Source organism: Saccostrea echinata, unplaced genomic scaffold (genome assembly GCF_033153115.1).
Source record: "Saccostrea echinata isolate AGI-Se365-2 ecotype Australia unplaced genomic scaffold, CSIRO_AGI_Sech_v1 ptg000061l, whole genome shotgun sequence".
NCBI lineage: Eukaryota > Metazoa > Mollusca > Bivalvia > Ostreida > Ostreidae > Saccostrea > Saccostrea echinata.
Window position 1 is genome coordinate 1272657 of NW_026889810.1, and position 26768 is coordinate 1299424.

Genomic DNA, 26768 nt, shown 5'->3' on the forward strand with positions numbered 1-26768 from the left:
CATCCAAGATTGTACTTTTTTCTGTATTTAATATAGCTGTATTAGAGTTCTGTATACTGTAGACATTTTTTGTATGAAAACAATATTTTCATTGTATTTGAACAGGATGCCCTGACTCTAAGTATTACGGAAAGTATTGTGATCAACCATGTCCAGAAAACTGTTATGATCAGAGGTGTAATATCTCTACAGGAAACTGTTTTGAATGTAAACCTGGATATAAAGGATCTCGCTGTAATCAGAGTATGTAATAGTAGATACCTAAATTACTCATATTGTAAATGCGCAAAATGGAAAGTACTTATTCATAATCTCTATGCAAACAAGAAATTGATTGATTTCATGTTAATCGAATGATATAATATGCCACATATTATCAAATCTTTACAAAATAAAACTCTCATGGATTATTGCTTTTGCGAAAGCGAGATGACATTAAGGTCAGACGAGACGTTTCTCGAATACCTAATTTTGTATCTCTTTGCAAAGTACCATATACATTTATAATTCTTATTATCTTGTGATTTCTAAACTATTTTAAAATATCTTTAAAAGATATAAAAACCAAAACTGTGATAACGGCAATTCAAGTAAAACCCAATAGGATAATATAGGAAATATGATCCTGTGGTATCAAGCACAATGACCGGTAATTAATCTCAATTTTTATTTTTAGGAAACTTGTTAAAGTTGCAATGTGTCAAATACAAATTCTTGGGGAAAATTATATATTATTGGAGAACGTATCGTCTGAACTTAAATCATATTCGTATGTCCGTCTGTCTGTCACAAAAAAATAACCTTGGTCATAACTTTTAAATGAGAAAAGATGAGGCTTTTTTATGTTTCACATGTATATCTTCTGTGACAAGACCTTTCTAAATATATTATGATTTTTGACCCCTTGATTTCTACCCTGATTGATTGATTGTATGTTGTTTAATGTCCCTCTGGAGAATTTTTCACTCATATGGAGACGCACCACTTGCCGGTGGAGAGCTGCAAATTTTGTCCTATACTCGGCACTTACGGCCATTGAGCAGTGAGGGATCTTATTCGTGCCAGCACCTACTGCGACACGGGACCTCGGTTTATACGGTCTCATCCGAAGGACCGGTCTCCACGTCCCACAGTGGGATTCGAACCCGCGACGTAAGGATCAACTCCTTACTTCGCGACTCTAGAGCAGACGCTCTAACCACTGCGCCACGCGGGCGACATTTCTACCTTGAAGTTTGACTTAAGAGTGTTTTAATATTTGACTAGTGCATAACCTTTGGCAAGAGGTTTCCAAATGTACTATGATTTTTAATCCCATGAGCTTTAATTTGAAATTTGACCTAACAACAAACAATTTTATTATTGCTTATACTTTTTTAATATAGATAGGGCATTTATATCGACACGAGCATTACCTGTTTCAAGACTTTTCTCTTGTTTCTGACGTCGTGATCTTGACCTTAACGTTTAACCTTCAGTCTTTTTTTTTTCATTTTTGTACATTGGTAATAACCTCTGAATGAGAGTAGATAGGGCTTTCATATTTAAATGGTCATTACATATGCCAACACCTTTCAGAAAGGCATATCATTTTTGACTTCATGACCATGACCTAGAAGTTTGCAGGACTCACAAACAAGACAGTTACAATATGCCATAAATATCTGCATCCCAACCACTAAGACACCGAAAGAGTTAAGCCACAATTCTTTGAATTTGCATTTTATTTTATGAATATTGTCTAGCGTTATATTTTATATATAATCTTTTTATGCCTCTGAAATCAAATATTCTGGGGCATACGGTTTTTGGTATGTCTGTTTGTTAATCCGCAAAAACTTTACCTTCCATCTTAGTTTTTGAATGGTTGGTGCTAGGGCTTTTATATTTCACGCGTATTCTTTGAGAAAATTGAAAAGTCATTTCTGCAGATACTAACGATTTTGACCTCATCACATTGACTTTGGACGTTGACCTACTTTTCAAAAACTACAACCTTGGCCATTATTTTTGAACGGCTGGTGCAACGACTTTCATTTTTCACATGTGTACTACTTGAAATCGTTTTTGATTCTTACATGTTTGACATGACCGTGACCTTTTTGGTTTTAAAATAGTTATTTTCGTATTTGTTGTATCATACATGTATTAAACAAGATGTGTTTGTGATACACTGATGCCCCCGTATGGCAGCTTATGGCGAAGGTTAAAGTTTCTCAAATGCAAGTCGAAATCCAGGCCAAAAGATAAAAAAAATGTTAAATTCGAAAGCCCTAGCTGCAACTGTTCAAAAGTTATGGCGAAGGTTAAAATTTTTTAAAAGTAAGTAAAACATCAAGGTCAAGGTCAAAGTTGTTGGTATCCATAGGAAGGTCTTGTCACAAGGATTACATATGTAAAGTATGAAAGCTCTAGCACCAAACATTTAAAATAATGGCCAAGGTTAAAGTTTTTCGAATGTAGGTCAAACTCCTATGTGAAGGTCAGAGGGTCAAAGTGGTTGGTATCCAAAGGAAGGTCTTGTCACAAGGAATACATATGTGAAGTATGAAAGCCCTAGCACCAACCATTCAAAAGTTGTGGCCAAGGTTAAAGTTTTTCAAAAGTAGGTCAAACTCCTAGGTCAAGGTCAAAGTGGTTGGTATCCAAAGGAAGGCCTTGTCACAAGGAATACATATGTGAAGTATGAAAGCACTAGCTCTAACCGTTCAAAAGTAATGACCAAGGTTAGAGTTTTTCAAAAGTAGGTCAAACTCCAAGGTCAAGGTCAAAAGGTCAAAGTTGTTGGTATCCAAAGGAAGGCCTTATCACAAAGAATACACATGTGAAGTTTGAAACTCCAAGCACTAACTGTTCAGAAGATATGGCGAAGGTTAAAGTCTCATAAAATGTTGCAAAAGTGGGTCAAACTCCAAGGTCAAAAGGTCAAATATGATGGTACCCAAAGAAAGGTTTTGTCACAAGGAATACACATGTGAAATATGAAAATCATAGCTCCAACCAATCAAAAGTTATGGGCAAGGTTAAAGTTGTCAACAGACAGACAGACAAACAGATAAACAGACAAACAGACAGACAGGACAAAAACAATATACCCCCGGGATCTTTCGATCCGGGGGCATAAAAATTCAAAGAGTGTTATTTGAATGTGAATCTTATGGGTTTTTTTTTTTATATGGACAGGATAATTCATTAAGCAAATAGTTGTATTTACTTTCAAGAATGTGACGGTAGAATGTATGGAACTGCCTGCAGTCAAAAATGTGGTCATTGCCTTGGTAATACACAGTGTCATCACATCAACGGTTCATGTTCAGGAGGTTGCTCTGCAGGATACGAAGGATCTCTTTGTCAAAAACGTACAAATCATCACGAATTTTAAAAACAAAATTTATAAAACCTCTATTTCATGCTTATATGAATGCTTATGTAGATTATAACCTAGATGTAAAAACGTGTTTGTAAAGCAATTAAATGCCAATTAAACTGTAAGCGTCTACAATTGTTTGGAGTATTTGCATTTCTAGTTTGGTTTTTATATACCATAGAGCAAGGAATTAAGCGAATAAAACAAAACAAAAAAAGATGCCTAGCAATAAGAATAATTTTAACTGAAAATGACTGAAAGAAAACAATTATTTTAAAGAATGCGACGGTGGGAAGTTTGGCTTGAGATGCAATAAAACCTGTGGACACTGTCTTAATGGTGCCCATTGTCACCACATCAATGGATCATGTTTAGGAGGATGTTCCCCTGGATATAAGGGATCCCTCTGTATCAACAGTAAGTGTACAAGTAAAGGCCGACCTGATCCGTTACTAATGAAATGTTTTCATGCGAAATGAGTGTTAAATATAATAGATATATTCTATGGTTTTTTGTCGAAATTAAACAATATATTTTTTTCCATTTATGAAAAGAATATCTAACCAAAATACTTTTAAGAAGTACTCATTTCTCAAATATATCAAAATTCACAACTGTATTTAAGAATGTGAAGGGGGAATGTACGGAGCATCCTGTGGTGAGGAATGTGGTCATTGTTTGAATAATACACACTGTCATCATATCAACGGTTCTTGTTTAGACGGATGTTCTCCGGGATACAAAGGATCTCAATGTAAAGAAAGTAAGAAATATCATAAATGTAGGAGCAAAATGGCTTTATTAAAAACTCTGCAATATGCTTATATAACGTGCGTACGTTAAGCAACAGCTGTACAATGTACATGCATATTCTACAGTCCATGATATTGAAGATAAAATAATTATAATCTGATATTTTTTTTCATAATTGTTTTCTAAATTACATGCTAGCAAACAAAGACACAAAAATAAAAAAAAAAAGGCTTCTAGAATAACGTACTACTTTAACTTACATATTTCTGATATTTTTGGGAAGAATGTGACAGTGGAAGGTATGGATTAAAATGCAATCAAAGCTGTGGGAACTGTATCAATGACACTGAATGTCACCATATCAATGGTACATGCCTCGAAGGGTGTTCCCCTGGATATAAAGGATATCTTTGTAAGACTAGTAAGTGATTGTTTGTCATCTTTAATTAGCAATTCAACGCCTAAGCAAGCATAACAAAAGATATGCTTTCTGTCCATATTGAAATAAAATTGCAATTGTAACATTGTTTTTTGTAAAGGTAAATAAACTCATCTATTCTTTTCATGTTATTGTGAAAAATAACGCTGAAGGCATAAATATTTTATATACAAATGTTGTTGTTGAAGAACCAATAAAAGCTAAGAACACTGTCTACAATAACAATAATAATCTCCACATCAACAAAACGTTTGATTATTTAAAAAAAATATATATATATTTATTCTTTGTATCTAAGAGTGTAGCAGTGGAATGTATGGTTATGACTGCAATGAAACCTGTGGTCATTGTTTTGATGATGCACAGTGTCTTCATATTAACGGCACTTGCTTACAAGGATGTTCAGCTGGATATAAAGGGGTGCTTTGTACTGAAGGTAAGAACTATTACAAACGTACAGCGTAATAAGTCAGTCAAAGACCTGAAAAAGAACAAAACGCGGTTGAAAAACCATTGGTCGAGAAAAGGAAACCTGACTCGCGATATACGTTGTCTTTTTTGTTTTTTTAACAGTGTTGTTCTGAATTATCAGATTACTATCTGTATTCATCTTAAAACATTCTAGTGAGAACAGAAGGAAAGGCTGTTGCAACTTCTGAATCTATATCAGAAATGTGAAGCTGCTGAAAATTTATTTTAAACAAATACGCAAAAGTACCAAGAAACATTAGACATGGAAACATTTATGACCAGTAAATCAATGATTACAAATATTAAACGTGGTCCGTTTAACTAAGTTAGAAGCAGCGTTCACCACGTTTACTTTTACTTTGGCTCCGATATAAAATCACAGACCTTACATTAATGCCATGTTTTTTTTTTTTACTAATATCACAATATCGGGAAGTTGATTTGCACTTTAATAATTTAAAATCCAAGTTCAATTAAACAGTACAGACACACAATCTAGATTCAAATTCAAAATATTCAATATTCTATAACCCTCAAGGAACCACAACAAAGTCACATTATACATATATACTTCTCAGAATACATAAATTTTGTGAGTTGAAATCTCTTGTGGACCTTAGTCGCCCGCGTGGCGCAGTGGTTAGAGCGTCTGCTCTAGAGTCGCTAAGTAAGGAGTTGATCCTTACGTCGCGGGTTCGAATCCCACTGTGGGACGTGGAGACCGGTCCTTCGGATGAGACCGTATAAACCGAGGTCCCGTGTCGCAGTAGGTGCTGGCACGAAAAAGGTCCCTCACTGCTCAATGGCCGTTAAGTGCCGAGTATAGGACAAAATTTGCAGCTCTCCACCGGCAAATGGTGGCGTCTCCATATGAGTGAAAAATGCTCGAGAGGGACGTTAAACAACATACAATCAATCTTGTTTTCCTCTCTGGAAAATCATAAAATTTATTATTTGAGTTAATCATATTTTGCATGACTTACAATGAAAACAGTGAATTGTTGTACATTTCAAACTGTTTTTAATAATATATTTTGCCGAATCCTCATTTTGATACTATTTTGTTATCATTTAAGTTTTTTAACTACCATACCAGTATGATTCTCAGTTTACACTTTGAAATATTTTAATTCTTTTTAAGAATGTGAAGGTGGTCTGTATGGTTATAAGTGCAACCAAACCTGTGGACACTGTTTGAATGGCTCTCATTGTCATCATATCAACGGAACATGTCTAAACGGGTGTTCTATAGGGTATAAGCGACCTCTCTGTACAGATGGTGAGTAATTGTTATCGTCAACTAGTTAGGAAACAATGCAGAAGAATTTACCAGTATGAAAATACACCAGTATCATGTATTCTTTCATAAAATAAGGATCATTGTTTCCCTAAAGTTTTTCTTGGGTATTTTCATGATTTTGATAATGAAAATAGTTGTCTACCAATGTTTTTGTATAATGCATGATTTGACGAATTTTCTTCAAAAATTATTTTTCAACATTTATTATCAATATTTTCAATTTCAATAGCAATTTAAGAAATAGTAAAGTAATAGAAATGAAATTGGTGAATATAAGAAACAGTGGTCGATCCAAAAAAAAAAAAAAAAAAAAAAAAAAAGACAAACAATACAAATATGTGAACAGGGCATTGCAACTCGATCAGTGAGCGATGAAAATTTTATAAATAACAAATTACAGTCAAACCCAATGAAAAGTGCATATTCTTCAGAGTTTGTATTTCAATATCATACCTTGTCTTTTAATGACGTACTTGTATTTTGTTTCTATTTTCAAGAATGTGATGGTAGAATGTATGGTGCTAACTGTGATGTAAGATGTGGGCACTGTATAGATGACGAGCAATGTGACTATATTAGCGGTACTTGCTTAGGAGGATGTGCGATTGGATACGAGGGGTTGCTTTGTATTAGAGGTAAGAGGTGGACGTTTCTAAGTCTTAAGAATGTTAAGAAATATCAACATACGAGTATATTGGTAATTAATTGAAAATTGTCATAATTTTTTTTTAAAAATACTTTTCATGTAAAATATATACAGTATAATTGAATATATACATCTATAAGAAATAAGAAGGAAGAAGAAAGTCAAACTTTGATTTACATATAATATTTAATTTTATCAATAAGATATCCTATTTTTTCCAATGCTTCCTATACCCACACGTTTATTTCTTGTATTCAAGGACTAACGTGTGTACTGTCATAAAACATACGACCATTTTACTTTAAAATTTAATTGAAGTAACTGTGCACTGATATCAAAAAATTTGAAAAATCTGATATTTCTTTTCTCAGCTGAGTCTGAAAAAGTGGTGGTGGTACAAATTTGATACAACCCTCAGGATAAGTCTTGATTCGAGAAAATATTTGTTTGGTGGCACAGCCATGAGAATAAACTAAAAATTTTAAAGACATCTCAGATTTGAAGAAAAATCTTATCGTTGTAACAGAGCAGGGATAGAATCCGGGCAAGAGAATGAAAATTAAGAGATTTTATTAAGTTACATAAAGTCACAATTCAACGCAGTAATTAAAGTTCACAATGAAATGAAGTGATCGGATAGATTTGTTTATATCATATTCATAATTCCAAAATAGTCCGAAAAATTAGTCACTTATCCAGTTTCGGATGTTCGTAAACGAGTTCAGGGGAGGAAAGAAACACAGGGCTCTCTATTCTTTATAATTTGGGCCGTTGAACGGCCCCATTCCCAATGCAAAAAAGATACCTTTTTTCCCAAAAGCCAAGTGTAAATTTCCATATTTTTTATAGCAAAATATTTTTGAAAAAAAATCTGAATTGATTAAACTTAATGGCTGAAAAGTGAAACAAACTACTGTAGTTCTGCGTTGGATTGTATAAATTAGTGCATGCCACATATATTCGTAAAGTGGTTCGGCTTTGACAAGGAGCCAGATTTCACAGTTTTCCCCCAAATGACAAAAATTTTCCCAATTTGAACGGCCCAGGCCCCAAAAGTGGTGTGAGAGCCCTGAAACACCAGAGTTCTCATCTCTCTCTCTCATCTGGTCTCAATTTGAGTATACTCTTCTCTTCCGGATTGTACTTTTTATACTCGTTTCTGTTTCTAAGGCATACGTGTTCAAGCAAACTGCTTCTCATAGTTTACATTTTATTAGTCCCATTTGACAACCTTTCGGTTGTTCTAGATCAAAGTTACATTTGTCAGTGAAAGGAGGATAAGTTAATAATAATCCTCCGGCCACCTATTGGCTTATGATGATAGCCTCAAGGCCAGGAATAGAAGTGTATCCCTCGAGGTGCATAAATGAACCAATAAGTCCATCCGATAATCAGGTCTTTTTTTTGGATCGCTTTGACTTCGTTATTATGAGTCAATTTCATGATCCGAATTAATAAAAAAGTATTATATTTAAGTGCACTCGTTATTAAGACAAACACAGGGATGAATATGCCCTGAGACATTATTATCAAAGATTTAAACTATAGAGACTTTAATTAAAAATAAATAGATAATGCATATAAAATATATAATAGATAATGCACATATAAACTTATTACATGTAATAAACATTAATGCAAATGTTAATTGTGTCACAACTCTTGGTGGATCCGAGGCCCGGTTTCCAAAGACTAAATTCAACTTTAAAGACATTTAAATAATTCTAATTTTCATTGATTTTTTTTTTAAAGAATGTGACAATGGAAAGTATGGTGAAAACTGCACCAAACGCTGTGGAAACTGTCGTAATGGGAGCCCGTGTCACCATATGAACGGGACATGCTTAGCAGGAGGATGTGCTGATGGCTTTGTTGGATCCTTCTGCAGTCAGTCATTACAAAATCAAGACAATACACTTTCGATAGCTGTTGGAGCGATCGCGGCCATTGTTGTTGTACTCGTTATTGTCGTACTTTTTGTCATCTTCCAGAGGCGGTTAGTTGATTAGTCAAAACCTTCATTAAAAAAATTCTTCATTACAAAAATAGTACAAAAAAATTACTTGTCAACTGTTGAAAATTTGAAGTATGAGAGCAAAAGGAAATCTTTATTTTTCTTTTTAATTTAGAAAGTTTTGTAGACAGCTGTCAACTTTCTTTTTAATAAAAATGCAAACACAAAGAAGTTTTAAAATCATAAAGAAATGACACCAGCACACATTTCATATAAACAGAGCTTGATCCAAAAGTTTTGCCATAAATGATACAAAATCTTAAATAATGGAATGATACCAACAAAATTGTACATTCTAATTCCCCTATCTATTTTGAATTTTGCCTCTAAATTTTGTACAGTTCTATAAAGTACTTCTTAAAATCTGAATAAAAACATAACTTTAGTTTTTTTTCCAGCGCGTACGGCAAGAGTTATGACGCTTAAGCGGCTTTCATTTTCAGATCGTCTGCAAATCTTCATCCTTTCACATACTTTTTTAGCTCTACTGGTCAGAGACCAGAAGAGCTTATGCGATAGTAAGGTGTCCGTCGTCCGTCCGTCTGTCTGTCTGTCTGTCTGTCTGTCTGTCCGTCTGTCTGTAAACAATTTTTCAAAACGCTACTCCTCCTACAGTTTTGGTCTGATTTCAATATAACTTGGCACACAAGTAGACTACACTAAGATACATAATTTAGTGCATCGGTTTTTGATTTCGATGGACGGTGTTGCCATGGTTACTAAAAATTGAAATTTCTGTGAAATTCCTTTAAAACGCTACTCCTCCTACAGTTTTGGTCTGATTTCAATATAACTTGGCACACAAGTAGACTACACTAAGATACATAATTTAGTGCATCGGTTTTTGATTTCGATGGACGGTGTTGCCATGGTTACTAAAAATAGAAATTTCTGTGAAATTCCTTTAAAACGCTACTCCTCCTACAGTTTTGGTCCGATTTCAATATAACTTGGCACACAAGTAGACTACACTAAGATACATAATTTAGTGCATCGGTTTTTGATTTCGATGGACGGTGTTGCCATGGTTACTAAAAATAGAAATTTCTGTGAAATTCCTTTAAAACACTACTCCTCCTACAGTTTTGGTCTGATTTCAATATAACTTGGCACACAAGTAGACTACACTAAGATACATAATTTAGTGCATCGGTTTTTGATTTCGATTGACGGTGTTGCCTTGGTTACTAAAAATAGAAATTTCTGTGAAATTCCTTTAAAACGCTACTCCTCCTACAGTTTTGGTCCGATTTCAATATAACTTGGCACACAAGTAGACTACACTAAGATACATAATTTAGTGCATCGGTTTTTGATTTCGATGGACGGTGTTGCCATGGTTACTAAAAATAGAAATTTCTGTGAAATTCCTTTAAAACACTACTCCTCCTATAGGGTTGGTCCGATTTCAATATAACTTGGCACACAAGTAGACTACACTAAGATACATAATTTAGTGCATCGGTTTTTGATTTCGATGGACGGTGTTGCCATGGTTACTAAAAATAGAAATTTCTGTGAAATTCCTTTAAAACGTTACTCCTCCTACAGTTTTGGTCCGATTTCAATATAACTTGGCACACAAGTAGACTACACTAAGATACATAATTTAGTGCATCGGTTTTGATTTCGATGGACGGTGTTGCCATGGTTACTAAAAATAGAAATTTCTGTGAAATTCCTTTAAAACGCTACTCCTCCTACAGTTTTGGTCCGATTTCAATATAACTTGGCACACAAGTAGACTACACTAATGTACATAATTTAGTGCATCGGTTTTTGATTTCGATGGACGGTGTTGCCATGGTTACTAAAAATAGAAATTTCTTTGAAATTCCTTTAAAACGTTACTCCTCCTACAATTTTGGTCTGATTTCAATCTAATTTGGCACACAGTTAGAATACACTACGATACATAATATGTATTTCTGTTTTTTTTTATTTGGGTGAATGGTGTTGTCATGGTTACTAAAAATAGAAATTTCCATGAAATACTTTCAAAACGCTACTACTCCTAGTTTTCATTTGATTTCAATATAACTTGTCACAAAAGTAGACTACATTAAGATACATAATTCTATTTATTGTTGCATGTTGCAATGTTTCAAATCCAAGTGCTACTTTTCTTTTGTTATACAAACAGACCAGTAGAGCTACAGTCTCATCAGAGACTTCTGGTTAATAATCTTTACTGAATTTTGCTATTGAGCATCTTGTTAGCTAAACTGGTCAGAGATCAGAAGAGTTTATGCGATAGTAAGGTGTTCGTCGTCCGTCCGTCTAGCTGTCTGTAAACAATTATTCAAAACGCTACTCATCCTACAGTTTTGGTCTGATTTCAATATAACTTGGCACAAAAGTAGGCTAAACTAAGATACATAATTCTGTGTATCGTTTTTTTTTATTTCAATGAACAGTGTTGCCATGGTTACTAAAAAATAGAGATTTCTGGGAAATACTTTCAAAACGCTACTCCTTCTACAGTTTTGGTCTGATTTCAATATAACTTGACTACACTAGACCACATTAAGATACATAATTCTGTATATCGGTATTTGATTTCAAAAACGGTGTTGTCATGGTTACTAAAAATAGAGATTTCTGTGAAAAACTTTCAAAACGCTACTTCTCCTACAGTTTTGATCTGATTTCAATATAACATGGCACACAAGTAGACTACACTAAGATACATAAATCTAAATATCGGTTTTTGATTTCAATGACCTGTGTTACCATCATTACTAAAAATGTAAATTTCCTTTAAATACTTTCGAAATGCTACTCCTGCTACAGTTTTGGTCAGATTTTAGTATTACTTAGCACACAAGTAAACTACACTAAGATACATAATTCTCTGTACCAGTTTCGGATTTCGATGAACAGTGTTGTCATGGTTACTAAAAATAGAAATTTTCTTGATTGTATGTTGATTGTATGTTGTTTTACGTCCCATTGGAGAATTTTTCACTCATATAGAGACGTCACCTTATACCGGTGAAGGGCTTCAAATTTTGACCTTTACTCGGCACTCAGGGCCATTGAGCAGTGAGGGATCTTTATCGTGCCAACGCCTGCCGTGACACGGGGCCTCGGTTTTTAAGGTCTCATCCGAAGGACCCGCAACTTTCACTTCAAAGTGCCGAGCGCATGGCGAAGGAACAGTTGCTACCCATTTTTTATCGACTTAGGTCAGTCGCGGCCGAGATTCGAACTCACGACCTCCCGATCACGGAGCGAGCGCTCTACCGACTGAGCTACCGTGAACGGTGAAATTTTCTTGAAATACTTTCAAAACGCTACTCCTTCTACACTTTTTGTCTCATTGCAGTATAACTTGGCATACAAGTAGACTACACTGTTACATAATTGTCGTTATTGTTTTTTTGATTTTGTTGAATGATGCTGCCGTGGTTACTTAAATCAAATTTCTGTAAAATTGTTTTAAAAGGCTACTTCTTCTACAGTTTTAGTTTGTTTGCTACTTTTATCTTCCTTTATATTTACAACCAGAAAAGCTACAGTCTTGTCAGAGACTTCTGGTTTTGATTGATTGTATTTTGTTTAACGTATCTCTCAAGAATTTTTCACCCATATGGAGACGCCACCACTTGCCGGTGGAGAGCTGCAAATTTTGTCCTATACTGGCACTTAATTACGGCCATTGAGCAGTGAGGGATCTTTTTCGTGCCAGCACCTTCTGCGACACGGGACCTTGGTTTATACGGTCTCATCCGAAGGACCGGTCTCCACGTCCCACAGTGGGATTCGAACCCGCGACGTAAGGATTAACTCCTTACTTCGGGACTCTAGAGCAGACACTCTAACCACTGCGCCACGCGGTCGACTACTTCTGGTTTTGAGTAGCAGTAATAATATAATTTTAACTTTGTCCAAGTAATATTTTGATTAATATACCATATAACCTGCTCTTGTGTTATGCCATTTTTTTCAAGACAAACAACCCAACCCAGGTTTTATTTAAATATGCTACATGTAATAATGTGCCACTTGCAACGAAGAATTTTTGATTATTTTGTCACGAACTCTATTTTGATATTTAATTTTGATCAAGCGAAACATTTTGAATGTATTAGTGTACAAAACATTTAACACTCACGCTTTGTTGTAAACAAAACGAAACAATCCGTTACATGCAGTCAAGATGGTGCATAGCAGATGGCATTTTTTTCTTTCTTTTTCCTTTTTTCAAAAAGATCTAATACAGCTGCAACTTGGATTGGGAAACGCATTCTTTGTTAGCAAAGTACGATATGATATCATGTATAGTTGCTGAAATATAAGGTTGTGCTTACTAGTTCTAGTCACATGATCCCACCTCCACAGGTCTTGATTCGCTTCTTTCCTGGATTTATGAGATTAATCACTGTTCATTTTCTTCAAATGTTCTTTATTCCTTATGACATCGCAGTTTTTCCTTGTTATTTTATTTGATAACTAGTTATATCTACTAGCACGTATTTCATCATACTTTTCTCAAAGTGCACCTTATAGCAGTGAATAAATCAGTTAATCCAACTTTATTTCAGGAATGTAAGCAACACTACAAGAGCTAAATTATGAATTCTATGTTTTTTGAAGGTCACGGGCATCGAAAGCCAGTGATAAAGAGAAAATAAAGAGCAGTACAGAAATAAACACATCTAGTATAAGTAGTGAGTATATAACATTTGTTGGATTTTTTTATTTAACGGAAATCAGTGAAAGACCTTTTTGCCCGTTCTTTGATCAAATAGCGCGAAATATTACAACATTCAAATTTATAAAAATACTTTTATGAACATTTTAAATTAAATAATTTTTTGCAATGTCAACAATGTAGCTACGAAGGTTTATCAAAACGTTTGTGGACTGGCGCCATACAATTAAAACCGTGTAAGGTATATCAGTGAATTTTTACACATTTATTCAACATCATCTATTGTGTCTAGAAAATAATCTGTCAGACGTACGGTTATTTCTATACGATTAGTCTAAGAGAGAAAAATCATTTGTCGTCACTTTTTTAAGGTTCATTTAGTCGCATTTCAAAATGTGCTCGTGTGATTAATTGACTGTATTTTTTTAACGTCCCAGTGGAGAGTTTTTCACTCATATGCAGACGTCAACGTATGCCATGAAAGGCTTCAAATTTAGAACTTTACTCGCCACTCAGGGCCATTGAGCAGTGAGGAATAAATCGTGCCAACGTCTAACGTGACACGGGACCTCGGTTTCTTTTGGTCTCATCCGAAAGACCTGTGACATTCAATTCCAATTCCTGGCGTTTGGCGAAGGATTAGTCAATACCTATGTGTATGTCATAGGGTTGACGCGGCTCGGCGAACCGAACGAAAATAAATTCGGGCCTCCGGATCACAAAGCGAACGCTCTACCACTAACCTATCTTGACCTGTCTTCACTCGTGCTATAAGCCACACATGTTCTGTGAAAAATTTAGTTTTTATCCCTTTGTGTGAGTTCTGTGAGTTCTTATAGCCAATGCAAAAGAGAATGCTAAAAAAAAAATAGTGGTTAAAGAAAACGCTGGAAGGGGTAGGGCATGTTTGTCATTTTGCCGAAGTTTATTGTTTCACTTTGGAAAATCTCGCATTGACTTTGGAAATGTTTAAATAGATCAAGGAGAAAAAAATCAGGTCTTCTATTGTGAATGCCACAAAAGATTTAGAGAGAGAAAAGACATGCATTTAATGTCGATTCGCAGCCCGGGTGTCCAAAGTCAGTAAAGGCGAAAAGGAACCTTGATAGCGTGCAGTAGAAATTGAACACCGTCTAGCGAATTTAGCTGCCGGAATCAAGTGAGGATCTTTATCTTTTGTAGAGATCTATTCACAATCTTTGTTTTGAAATCAGGTTTTGGTGAAGTTCTGAATTCATGTGAACAAGATGGGATATGGTCAGTATTTAATACCAGGTTATCTCGTCAAGAAAAGTTTATTGAGACAGAGGGGGGGGGGGGGGGGGTGGACTTTGAGAAGCAATCGCGTCGAACGTCATAAAACTCAATGGCGACGGCGCCGGGTGATCGTATAATGTTTTTTGTATTTAATGAAAAAAATCGAAAAGTTAGCAACATGTCAAGCTACAATATCCAACTCTTTTTAAACTTTGTTGTTTTGTGTTCCTTAGAAATTTTGTAAGCACATTCTACATGATATTAATCGTATTGCATTTATCCTCGAACATTTAGATAACCCTTCATAAATAGGAATAAATGCAGTATATATATTTAAAACTTTGAAGCCACTCCAAAAGAAGGAAAGATGGGTTTCACAGATATTTATGAAAACATGAAAGGGACTTCACAATTCAAAGAGAAGAAGACTGCTACCAAAAATTCCAAGAATGAAGGTCAAGAACTGAAAACAGGAACTAATGAGCGAGACGAGGATATTGACAACGATGAAAAATTACATGAAGAAAATCCATACGGAGACTTCTATATAAATGAAGAAACAATCCCAGATATAAATGTAGAACATCTCGAACATACCATTAAGGAGAAACGACAAAATGAAGATGATGGCTTCAAAAGGGAGTACGCGGTAAGGCAATTCTCACAACTAATCCATAATCCAGAAGGATCATTTTATTTTCATTAACGTATCTCTACTTTAACAATAGACCATGCCATATGGTGAGAAGTACCCTTGCAACGCTGGAAAACAACCAGAAAACGTACCGAAAAACAGATTCAAGACAACATTTCCATGTACGTTAATGCTCCACTTACATCAATGTTAGATGAGAATAAATTTGGGGGTGGGGGGGGGGTGGGGGGGGGGAAGTTATCAGATTACTACAATTCACATCTAATCTACGAACTTTATTTTTCTGAAACAACTTCAATGTTGACAAGGTCTACCAAACTATCACTGAAATGTAATTTTTATCATTATTATAAATGTACTACAATATTTGGGGGAAATTAATTTTTCAACAAGTTAGCTTAAGTTTCATTTAGCGCATTTCTGAATGTGCTTGAATAAATATAGGTACTTAAGACATTTAGCGATGTAATTAATTTAACGGAAGCTGTAAGAAGACGCTAAAAAGAATACACTGCTTAATGTAATAAGTTTACAGTTTCGAGATAATGTCGCAAAAATGCACAAAACTAAAGGTGTGTCATATTATCAAATTAACATTAAATATTATGTTTTATCTGTAAAAATTAATATTAATTGAAAAATGAATATTTTCAGACGATCATTCTAGAATCAAACTGACCAACGGTCAGTCGGACTACATCAACGCCAATTATATTGACGTAAGTAGGCTTAAAAGAGAACCTTTAATTTAAATGATGTAAAAAAGTGAAGGTAAGGAATAGAGAACAATCTCATAAATCCAGTTATCAGGGCTAAAACATAGATCCCTGGAAACCCCAGTTGTGGGATTAGGTGCCTATGAGGAGGAAGAATTAACTGTGGACCGTGAACACCCGCCCTGAGCCCTGTGCATTGAACAAGGTAGACGGAGTACTCAGCAGTCCAAATGGTATAAAACAATGGGCTGTCAGTTGGTGTGAAACATTAGACAAATACTACCCAACGATGGTTGTATCTGCAAAACTATTAGATTGAAAAAGAGAATTTACGAAAAGCTGACCTTAAACGCGATAGATGGATACCCAGTAACATCGACTTATTTGTCAGTAGCCCGCTTTTGTTTTAAAAAAATGATCATACTCTGAACATGTTCATGAATATTGAATAAGTTGAGATACATAAACATAAATGCAGGTGGAATACATGCATTGCTTTATAAAAAGGGAAAGTTGAGGAAAGTAAAGTTGCGCCTACTCATTCAATAAGTGAACAATTTGCTCTAAAGAAAATTAAAGTCATAAATAATAAAATTCTCATGTAAACTAATCATCGACCTATCTTTATTTTGTCAATATGATAAAATATTTTTTACTTATGTACATACACGGTTTTTTTAATATTGTCCACTAACAACGGATCACAAACAGCAGATGTTATCAGTTACACTACTTATTTATCAATTGATATTTGTCACACTTGAAGAGTGGATATATCCTTAGATCTAATATATCATGATTTGTTTTTACTGAAAATATTTTGCCTTTTTATTTTTAGGGTATTGATAAGCCAAATGAGTATATTGCAGCACAAGGTACAATGCTCTATTCATATTAAAATTATAACACATTATAAAGCTAAAAGACGACAATTAAAATAAATACAATGTAGATCTTCTGATCATACGATGTTAATGAAAAAATTCTGTTGATTTTTATTATAATTTTACTTACCATTTTGTCATAACTAAATTTTGTAAACATAATTAAAAAATAAATTCGAATACATGTAATTTGTTTGACATTAATTTTTCAAATAGATTGAATTAATTAGTTTTAAATCCTTTTAACAGGACCTCGTCAGAACACAGTAACAGACTACTGGTACATGATTTGGCAGGAGAGTGTCAACCAAATAATAATGCTTACCAATCTCAAAGAAGGGAACAAGGTAATTGAATCTTACAAAAACCTGTTACAGAATATCAAAAGAAGATTAAATAAAACATTTAATAAAAAGTAGAATTCCAAATCAAATACATTTGTGTATTATTTTTACATTGTGTGAGAATCAAAAGTCTATAATAATTCAGTATAAGATAAATCTATATTTATTACACAGGCAAAATGCGTCAAGTACTGGCCAGATCTTTATCAGACTACTACCATTGGTGTTATTTCTTTACGGGCGGAGGAAGAGCAAAGCTATGCTAACTATAAAATCAGAAAATTTAGGGTTACTCATAAAAAGGTAAGTCTCAATTTAATATTTTTAAAAGTCCTCACTTCAAATTCAGTATACAATGAACAAGGCAAACGCTACTACAGTTTAATTTCACTTCTCAACAAGGACCGACCAACTCTTTCTGGAATTACTTTGAATAAGGTAAAGGTATTGAACAAAAAAAAAAAAACCATTTTGATAAATACGAAGGGTTATCAAATAGTTCGTGGACTTCAAGCTTTAAAGGACAAGGATTGGTAACGGCTGAATCTGTCCCTTATTTGATGTAAAAATCAGAACACAGTTAAAATTGTGATAGTTTGTAGTTAAGCACTTAAAATGATGCTTGTTTTAAAGCCAGCATTAATTTTGATTCAAAGCTTACATGAAGGTCACAAGAGGCTGCAGAAGTAGGATATTTTCCCGAATTTCCTCAATTCTGGTCAATTTTTTTGACAAATTGTAGATACTTTTCACTTCGGGAAACATAGAGCACAAGCTTGCCTATCTGAGATTTTTGTACATAAGATGCATCTGATACTAGTGTATAAAATATATAAATTTGGTAGATAGGCAAGCGTGTGCTCTATGTTTTCTGAACCAAAATATGCTGCAAAATCGATGAAAATTTGCATAAAAATGAGCAAATTCGTAAATTGACATATTTTCTGACCTTCCTGTGACCTCTGTGTATCCCATAACTTAGAAACAATACTCATTTTGTGGCAGGGACGACAACAGGTTTTTATTGATAAACTGTTGCATGATTCTATTAAAATACACCCCAAACCAGGTGCCAAAAAGGGATCTTAGCCTATCTTTTCCTTTATACTTTGTTGGCGTTACTTACAAAATTCATAATGAACATAAAACAATAAAATTATATCAATGATAAAAGTTCAGCTTGATACGTTGATAATGTACCAATCTATTCTCAAATACAAAAGAATGAATTGGTCGCCCGGCACTGCCGCCGTTGAGTGTTTTGACGTTCATATCTTCTCAATGTCTGCTGCATCTGTTTTCCAACACTTTTCTTCACGAGATACCCTGAAATTTAATATTGACTGAACCCATCTTGAATGTATGACTACAATTTACACAAGCTGATTTCAAAGCACATTATTATTTAGTTGATCTTTTTATACAAAAGATAAAATCCTTGCTTGACTTTGGCAGCGTGATTTACGTTTTACTGCACGCAGGCAACAGTACTATACGACATGACTTGCTAAGGACACCCTAAAGCAAATAAGCATTCAATATGTCTTCGTTTTTGGAAACTTTTTATGTTTGTTTGTTTGTATGTTGTTTAACATCCCTCTGGAGAATTTTTCACTCATATGGAGACGCCACCACTTTGCCGGTGGAGAGCTGCAAATTTTGTCCTATACTCGGCACTTACGGCCATTGAGCAGTGAGGGATCTTATTCGTGCCAGCATCTACTGCGACACGGGAGACCTCGGTTTATACGGTCTCATCCGAAGGACCGGTCTCCACGTCCCACAGTGGGATTCGAACCCGCGACGTATGGATCAACTCCTTACTCCGTGACTCTAGAGCAGACGCTCTAACCACTGCGCCACGCGGGCGACGAATCTTTTTATTAATTTAAATCAGGTTATTTGGACTTTCCAGTATTTTGCCTCTCTCCGGCCTTTTAAAATAATTCCAAAATCTAGCTATGCAAGTTTCTCTAAAAGGAAATTAGTATGAATTTCGGGTAAACGTAACCCCCTTTCCGAAGTCATTATAAGCACTCTCATTGTAATTAACAGGACCTCATACAAGTGACAAAATGAGATGAAACTTGTAAATTTTAGGGAACAGTTGTATTACACCACACGAGTGAATTATCTTGAGGGTTTTTTTTAACAAAGGCTCATATCAAAAGATTCGTCGCCACCAGATTCATGGTTGAGATCCGCAGTATTTTTAGGTTTCGCCTCTTGGACATACTATTGCATACGATAACACTGACAAATATTTTTTTCCAAAAAATGTATGCCTTATAGTTTGTTCCGCAAATAGGAAATATGATATTACATTAATGTGTAAAAAACATTGATGTACCTTAAGGGGTTTTGATTTTATTCCACGAAATATGTGATCATCCCTCGTATGTGTTCGCAATTATTTTTCTTAAAACTTTTTATCTAGTTATATTGAAATATAAATTGTCTGGGTGAAAGAGGTAAGATACTTTAAATTTTGTACCAGAAGAAACTTGTAATGTATAAAAGTTTACCACACCCCTGACTTGTGACTAATATCGAGAATAAATCCTTTAACGTCCGGATTTGTATAGTTTGTGCACTGAAAATTTGAATGACACAACCTTTAGGAAACTCATGCAAACGTTTATAAGAAACAACATCTCATCAAGGGTATAGCGTGCAGTGAACTGAAAGCAACACACCCAATCATAAACAATGAACACACACCGACATGGTGTGATCAAGAGAAAAAAGTGTCTTTTTATCAGTTTAAGAACAAACTTTTGAGTTTCTGTAGTATAATAATTCTTGAATAATATGTATACCACAGAGTCTGACACATCTGTTTCATATTTGGATATTTTACTTGAAAAAGACGTTAATGGTAATCTAACAACCAAGCTTTATGATAAACGTGATGACTTTAACTTTTCAATCGTCAACTTCCCTTACTTATGCAGCAATATACCTTCATCACCTGCATACGGGGTATATATCTCTCAGTTGATTCGATACGCAAGAGCATGCTCTACATATGTACAATTTCTAAAACGAGGTAAATTATTGACAAATAAGTTGATGAAACAAGAATATCAGCTGTCTCGTTTAAAGTCATCATTTCGTAAGTTCTATGGTCGATACAATGACCTTGTCAGCAAATACAATTTATCATTGAGTCAAATGCTGACTGACGTTTTTCATACTAATTGTTAGGCCATTATTTACACACTGAATTGTCGACGGATTTTTCCGTTACTTCCCGATCATGACAAGGAGCACACGGTGGGTGTGACCGGTCGGCAGGGGATGCTCACTCCTCCATGGCACCTGATCCCACCTCTGATGTTTGGAGGTCCGTGTTTGCTCTGCTCCTATTTTGTATTGTTTAATGAACTTTTGAGCTTGAATACTGTTCGCTATCTCCATATATTTCATGTATAACTGTGGGAAAATGGGTTTTTTTTTGTATTCATGCATTCACGTTTATCAATCCAATTTATTACAAGAAACCTGAAAGATAACTCTAAAAAGGAACATTGATACCAATGATTTTGAAAATTGTTCCTCCATATCAATAGATTTGATTTTAGTTAAATTTCTTGTTGTAATTTAATTTATTAATGCTACCTCTATACGATCAGGCGTCTTTCTTAATTTTTCATCTATGTATTTTAGAAAAAAAAGGTTTCAGTAAATTTTTGTAACTTATAATTTTTCTGAACAAATTTTGTTGACAGAAGAAATTCAGTTTTTGTGGTTGTCTTATGATCTTATGATGTCAGAAGAAAAAAATCATGTGCTTCTTAAAAGAAATCGATGAGAAAAAATAATACTTATGAAAAAACTTTAAAAAAAAAAAAAGAACTCTTTTAATTATATTTCAATAGATTTTTAAAATTTTGTAATGGTTGATATGTTTGTTAAAAGGGATGCTCAGTAATATTACAACATAAGGTGTGGAGTGTGTGGAGGACCATCAAGGAAAATTTTCAAGTGATCAAATATTAAAATTTACCCTTTCACAAATGCTTAACAGACGTCATTCCTTGGTGAGGGATGAACATTCTCAATAACATTGTAACTGTAATATGAAAAGTACAAAATATTTTTTTTTAATCATCAGCTTAACAAATCTCGAATAGTAACCCAGTACCATTATACTGCTTGGCCAGACCACGGGACACCGGAACCGCTCTGTCTTGTAGTTTTTCATGATCACGTGACAAGGACAAAAGATAAGAGTAATGGTGGACCAACATTAGTACACTGCAGGTTATTAAAGCGCAGTATTAATCGCATATCATTGATTTCATCCTTATGTAAAATCAGCTACAAAGAAATTTCTTGGCATCAATGGTTATAGTTTAATTATTTCTATGAATGTAAACAAGATTAACTAGGATTAAGCAGGTGTTTTTCTTTTTCGTTTTCTTACTCTTTTTCTATTATTCATCAAGCAGGGAATAAAGTATATATTTTATATTCTTTACCTTTTGGAATGAATGCTTGAATATCATTTAACTTTAGCTTGTCCTGTTTCTTCTAATATTCCTAGCGCTGGTATCGGTCGCACAGGTACCTACATAGCGATTGACGCTTTATACAAGGCGGGAAAGAGGGACAGGAAAGTCAACATCGCGGAATATGTGAAGAAAATGAGAGAGAACAGAATGAACATGGTCCAGACATATGTGAGTAAATGTATTATGTGATTTTAATTTGAATGAAAGATTTATTGTATAAAAATATTGAATTTGCTTATCATTACCAGTCATAGTATTTAAGTTTGCAAATACAATTTCTTAAAACATCAATAATTTGTCGATAATTTTGAGAAATGGAACTAGTTTACCGAAAGTCATGATTATAAAACAACTTTTCAAATAAAATGGTTTATAAACATTTACACTAGATAAATAATGGATTTTTACCAAAATTGAATGCTGTAGTTTGGAAAGTATTGTTTGTTTTTTAATATTTCAGGAGCAATACATGACTATTTTCCTTGCACTTGACGCTATGTTCAGAGCTCCAACATATGTTTACAACAAACCTGATTTGCTACGAAAAGCAGAGTTATTGTCACGTGATAAACCAGCTAATGAAAGTGATCTCAGAAAGGAATTCCAGGTACATTTTGAAATCAGGGAATTAAGCAAACAGTGTATATTTTGTATATTCACATAAGAGTATATATTCACCTCAAACGGGGATATTACTAGTGAGCATTGGCTCACATAATTCTTGTAATTATACAAAACTGCTAAACTTCCATACATTTGTAAGTGTGAACATATAGTAATGCTCCATATATGCCAATATTTGAGAGATATATCAAAGTACTTTTTACATTTAGAATCTTCTAAGAGTGAGGCCAACGTACACAGAAGCGGATTACAAATTTGCTTTACAAAGCGCCGGAAATAAATCAGCTGTTCTTCCACGTAAGTCATAATATAAAATCAGTTGATGAATTGAATTCCAACAATAATACATATAAATTGACTGATTATATAGATAAAAATTCTTTGTCAAGCAGTCTACTAGTTCGTGTGACTGCAAACATTTGAGCGACCAACAATGATTCTTCCAAATAATGTCTTCACATTCTTGATTATACCCTGCATTAATTCATCAAAAGCATGCAATAATTTGCAATGATATACAAACCCGAATCTCGCTGATATTTAAGTCTGTTAAATAGTTTACAGGAATACCTTGTGCATTGTATCATCATTACGTCAATGATCGTTTAACCGCCTGAAACATCAGATCATAGCCAATGAAAATGCATATTATAAAAAGAAATATGAAAAAGTTGCATAAGTATACAGTTCTGATCTAGGGCAGAGTATTGCAAAGTTTACTTATTATGATAATGTAGGAATTCTCTTCAATCTCTACTTCCCCCAAGTTTTTGGTCTTATTAAAAAAAAAAACCTGGTGCTGAAGTGAATGAAACCAATGATAATATTTTTCGTTATTTATTGTTGTTACCACGAGTAGTAAGTGTCAAGGACAGATGCTGCGTTGCTTTTTCTAATTTGAGCCATCTGAGCCCCAATCTCGTCAGATACGTCACGTTATATAAAGTGAGGTTTTCTTTTTTTGTAGTTGACAAGTATAGCCTCTATCTGTCGTCAAGTGTACCAAAGCGTGGCAATTACATCAATGCAGTTACACTTCCCGTACGTAAAACTATAAAACCCTTTGAATCAAATGTATTGATTTATTATCTGTTGTAACATTTTTTTCGTTAACGTTTTGGTCATGAGAGTGTTATGTTCATAACACAATGTATGCTATAGAAAAAAAATAGATTCTAGACAGTAAAGGTGTAACGTTAAACAAAATAATGACATTGCACGGCCAAGACACTATATCTTTTAGAATATGCGCTCAATAATTTTTTTCAGAATTAATCTTTTGATTAGAAGTCCTCATCTTTTAGTCAATGAAAACTGCTTTCCGTAAAGTATTCGCTTAATTTTACTTCTTTTTCTTTATTTCAGTCTTACACAAAAAATAAAGCCTTCATAGTAACATACTATCCTCCACCAGAGGACGCTGTTGACTTCCTGCGCCTGCTCACTGATCACGAGTCAGACGTTGTGATATGTATGGATCCCCTCAATAAAGTTGAATCGGTAAGTACTGTTACACTAATGCTCAGTTTATGTTTTAAAAATGTTCAGACTGATACCTTTTTTGTGTTCCCAAGACTAAAAAGTGGCTTCCAGCTGCCAATAGTGTAAAGACTGTGTCCCCATTCACAGTAAACTGTGGGCAAGAACAAGTTACAGAAATTAAATGTACAACTATCAGCATTACCCAGGATGGGGTAGGTATTACATGGTAATGTAAAAAATATATGATTTCAAATCAACGAGGTGCTTGACTATTTCCATGACTCTCTTTGATGAAGTGACTTTTCATAATTCCTTTCAATGAAGCAACTTCTTTGGCATTTTCTCTTCAGACAAATGAACAAAGGAGCTCAGTGTCCATTGTAGAGCCAAAGGGAGGCTTAAAAACAACAGAAGGTACCCAGGCTACGGCGCAGATGTTACGTTTGGTGACCTTCGCTCTTCAAAGTGAAACGGAGGGTCCTATTACCATCGTCAGCAGGTGATTATACAACAAAGCTTCAAACATAATTGTGAGAAATAGCTGTAGGAACGTTTGTCATATTCTGGAGAGAAGGACACAATTTATCCAGCCAAAAATATTGTCGTGTTTTTTGTTCAATTTTATATACACTAATTCTCTACCAGAAATTGTGGACATGCATGCAATGTACAGAAGTAGGAAACTGAAATTACATTGCCTTTTGGCTAACTAAGATTAAACATCAAGTTATCAAAATGAAATACACAATTGTCCAGATTGTGAATGCAAATGTCGAGCTTGCATTTGATAGTTTAATTTTAGTTCTGGATTAATAAAAAATTCATTTCAACAAATTACTGAGAATGTGTATTAAGTAATATTTATTTAAAATACTAAAATTACACCTAACCATATATTTAAACATTGATCCTTTAAAGAATTATATAAAATTAATCAAGAGAACTCAAAGAGTTTCATAGATTCCTTGTTGTTAGAAGAATTATGATGTCCTCATCTCATCTTAAAGACAAATACTGTCAAAATTTGAAAAAAATATAAAACAAACTTCTTTGTTTTTATTCAAAAACGCATGTTCCTATAACAGTGAAAATCTCTATGTTTGTAAATTACGTATATGTATGCGTTAATATCATCAGGATTTGAATGGAATACAACTGAATGTACTTGGGTAGAGGTGAAATAATAATGGATTTAAATCATTATGTAGGTTAACATGAAAACAAAATGCAAATGACCCCTTGTTTTGTTTATAATTGCATTGTACACAAATTGTTGTTTCTCACGTATTATTTATATTATCGGCGACGAAGCAGTCCTGTGTGGTGTATTCTGTGCTGTGTATAACACACTACATCAGTTGTCTATGGATATTTAAATTATTTTATTATCAGTGACGGAGCAGTCCTATGTGGTGTATTCTGTGCTGTATATAACACACTACAACAGTTGTCTATGGACGGAGAGGTGGACATTTTCTCAACTGTCCGTCAGTTACAAATAAGACGTCCAGAACTCTGCTCCTCAATGGTAATTTCTTTCACAAATACATCACATGCATTATGGATATGGATATCTTATGAGTGTCAACTCTCTGCAATGAAAAATGATGTTTAATATCACATCTCTATCATTTTTTTCTTCTTCTAGGAAGAGTACATGATGATTTACAATGTTGTTTTGGACTACATTCGTGCACAGGAGGAAACAGAGGAAAATATTTACAGCAATCAGTGATTTAATTCTATACTGAAAGCGAAGAAAACATCATGAAAGCCTTCGGAAGAACTTAGTTAATTCATCTTTTCTTGAAGTAAAAAAGCAGCAATAAGAAAATCCTTATTTTTATTTTAATATTGATATGTATCATAAAAAAAAGAAATCGTTCTCCATATCTTATCGCGATTTATGTTCATAAATATACTACACACATAATATAAATGTATCTTTACCATTCTTTGATTAACTGCCAATTACACTCTATAAGAATATATAATTTATGATGTCATTTTTTAAAAAAGCATATATATTCAAGAAACAATTACACGATTTACAAATAAAATTTGAATGTTATATGAAGATAGTGAACAGTAAACGTGATAAAAACTCAAAATAAACAAAACATTTGGAGTGCAGAAAAAAAAGTGAATTTAACATCAAGTTGCACAAACAAATCAATACATGTACTTGCTATAGTAATTCAAATTCAAGAAATTTGTAGGACATTATTTTTATTTTGTAAATTATGTCTTCCTTATAATGAACTTCCAGGGTTCGACACTAACATTTTTAGGCTTTAGTCCGGCCGGACTAGTGCTTCTTTACTTTTACTAGTCCGCACGCGATTTTATGAGTCCGTCAAAAAAAGAAAAGAAAAGAAAAAGAAACATCAATGTTTTTAAACATTAATTTAAATTGACAATTAATAGACATTCTATACTTTTTTTTTAAATAAACAAAGCATTTACGTGAAATACATTATTCCACAGATTCGTTGAAATCTCGCAATCAGCAAGTACGATGGTATTCCCGATCTCTTTTTTTTTTTTTTTTTTTTTTTTTTTTTTTGTCTTTACATTACATCCAAAACGTCCAACATCTTTCTTTAAAGTGTCATACTAAATCATGATTGTTAAAAACGATC

The 26768-nt window shown here is 34.0% G+C and overlaps 1 protein-coding gene across 1 annotated transcript in view; it reads left to right on the forward strand.

The window, feature by feature from the left end:
• LOC133175160 (receptor-type tyrosine-protein phosphatase mu-like) overlaps positions 1-26045 on the forward strand; it is a 47675-nt gene extending 21630 nt beyond the window's left edge. The window contains exons 4-28 of the mRNA XM_061310280.1: positions 106-243; positions 3222-3359; positions 3647-3784; positions 3993-4130; positions 4858-4995; positions 6172-6309; positions 6828-6965; positions 8729-8972; positions 13590-13663; positions 15252-15553; positions 15633-15720; positions 16214-16278; positions 17114-17150; positions 17409-17506; positions 17678-17806; positions 21621-21769; positions 22053-22188; positions 22481-22627; positions 22854-22941; positions 23612-23685; positions 24010-24144; positions 24219-24338; positions 24477-24625; positions 25519-25654; positions 25775-26045. Of these exons, the coding sequence (XP_061166264.1) occupies positions 106-243; positions 3222-3359; positions 3647-3784; positions 3993-4130; positions 4858-4995; positions 6172-6309; positions 6828-6965; positions 8729-8972; positions 13590-13663; positions 15252-15553; positions 15633-15720; positions 16214-16278; positions 17114-17150; positions 17409-17506; positions 17678-17806; positions 21621-21769; positions 22053-22188; positions 22481-22627; positions 22854-22941; positions 23612-23685; positions 24010-24144; positions 24219-24338; positions 24477-24625; positions 25519-25654; positions 25775-25861 (3224 nt within the window). The 3' untranslated portion in view covers positions 25862-26045. The remainder of the gene's footprint in view (positions 1-105; positions 244-3221; positions 3360-3646; positions 3785-3992; positions 4131-4857; positions 4996-6171; positions 6310-6827; positions 6966-8728; positions 8973-13589; positions 13664-15251; positions 15554-15632; positions 15721-16213; positions 16279-17113; positions 17151-17408; positions 17507-17677; positions 17807-21620; positions 21770-22052; positions 22189-22480; positions 22628-22853; positions 22942-23611; positions 23686-24009; positions 24145-24218; positions 24339-24476; positions 24626-25518; positions 25655-25774) is intronic.
• Positions 26046-26768: the final 723 nt, after the last annotated feature.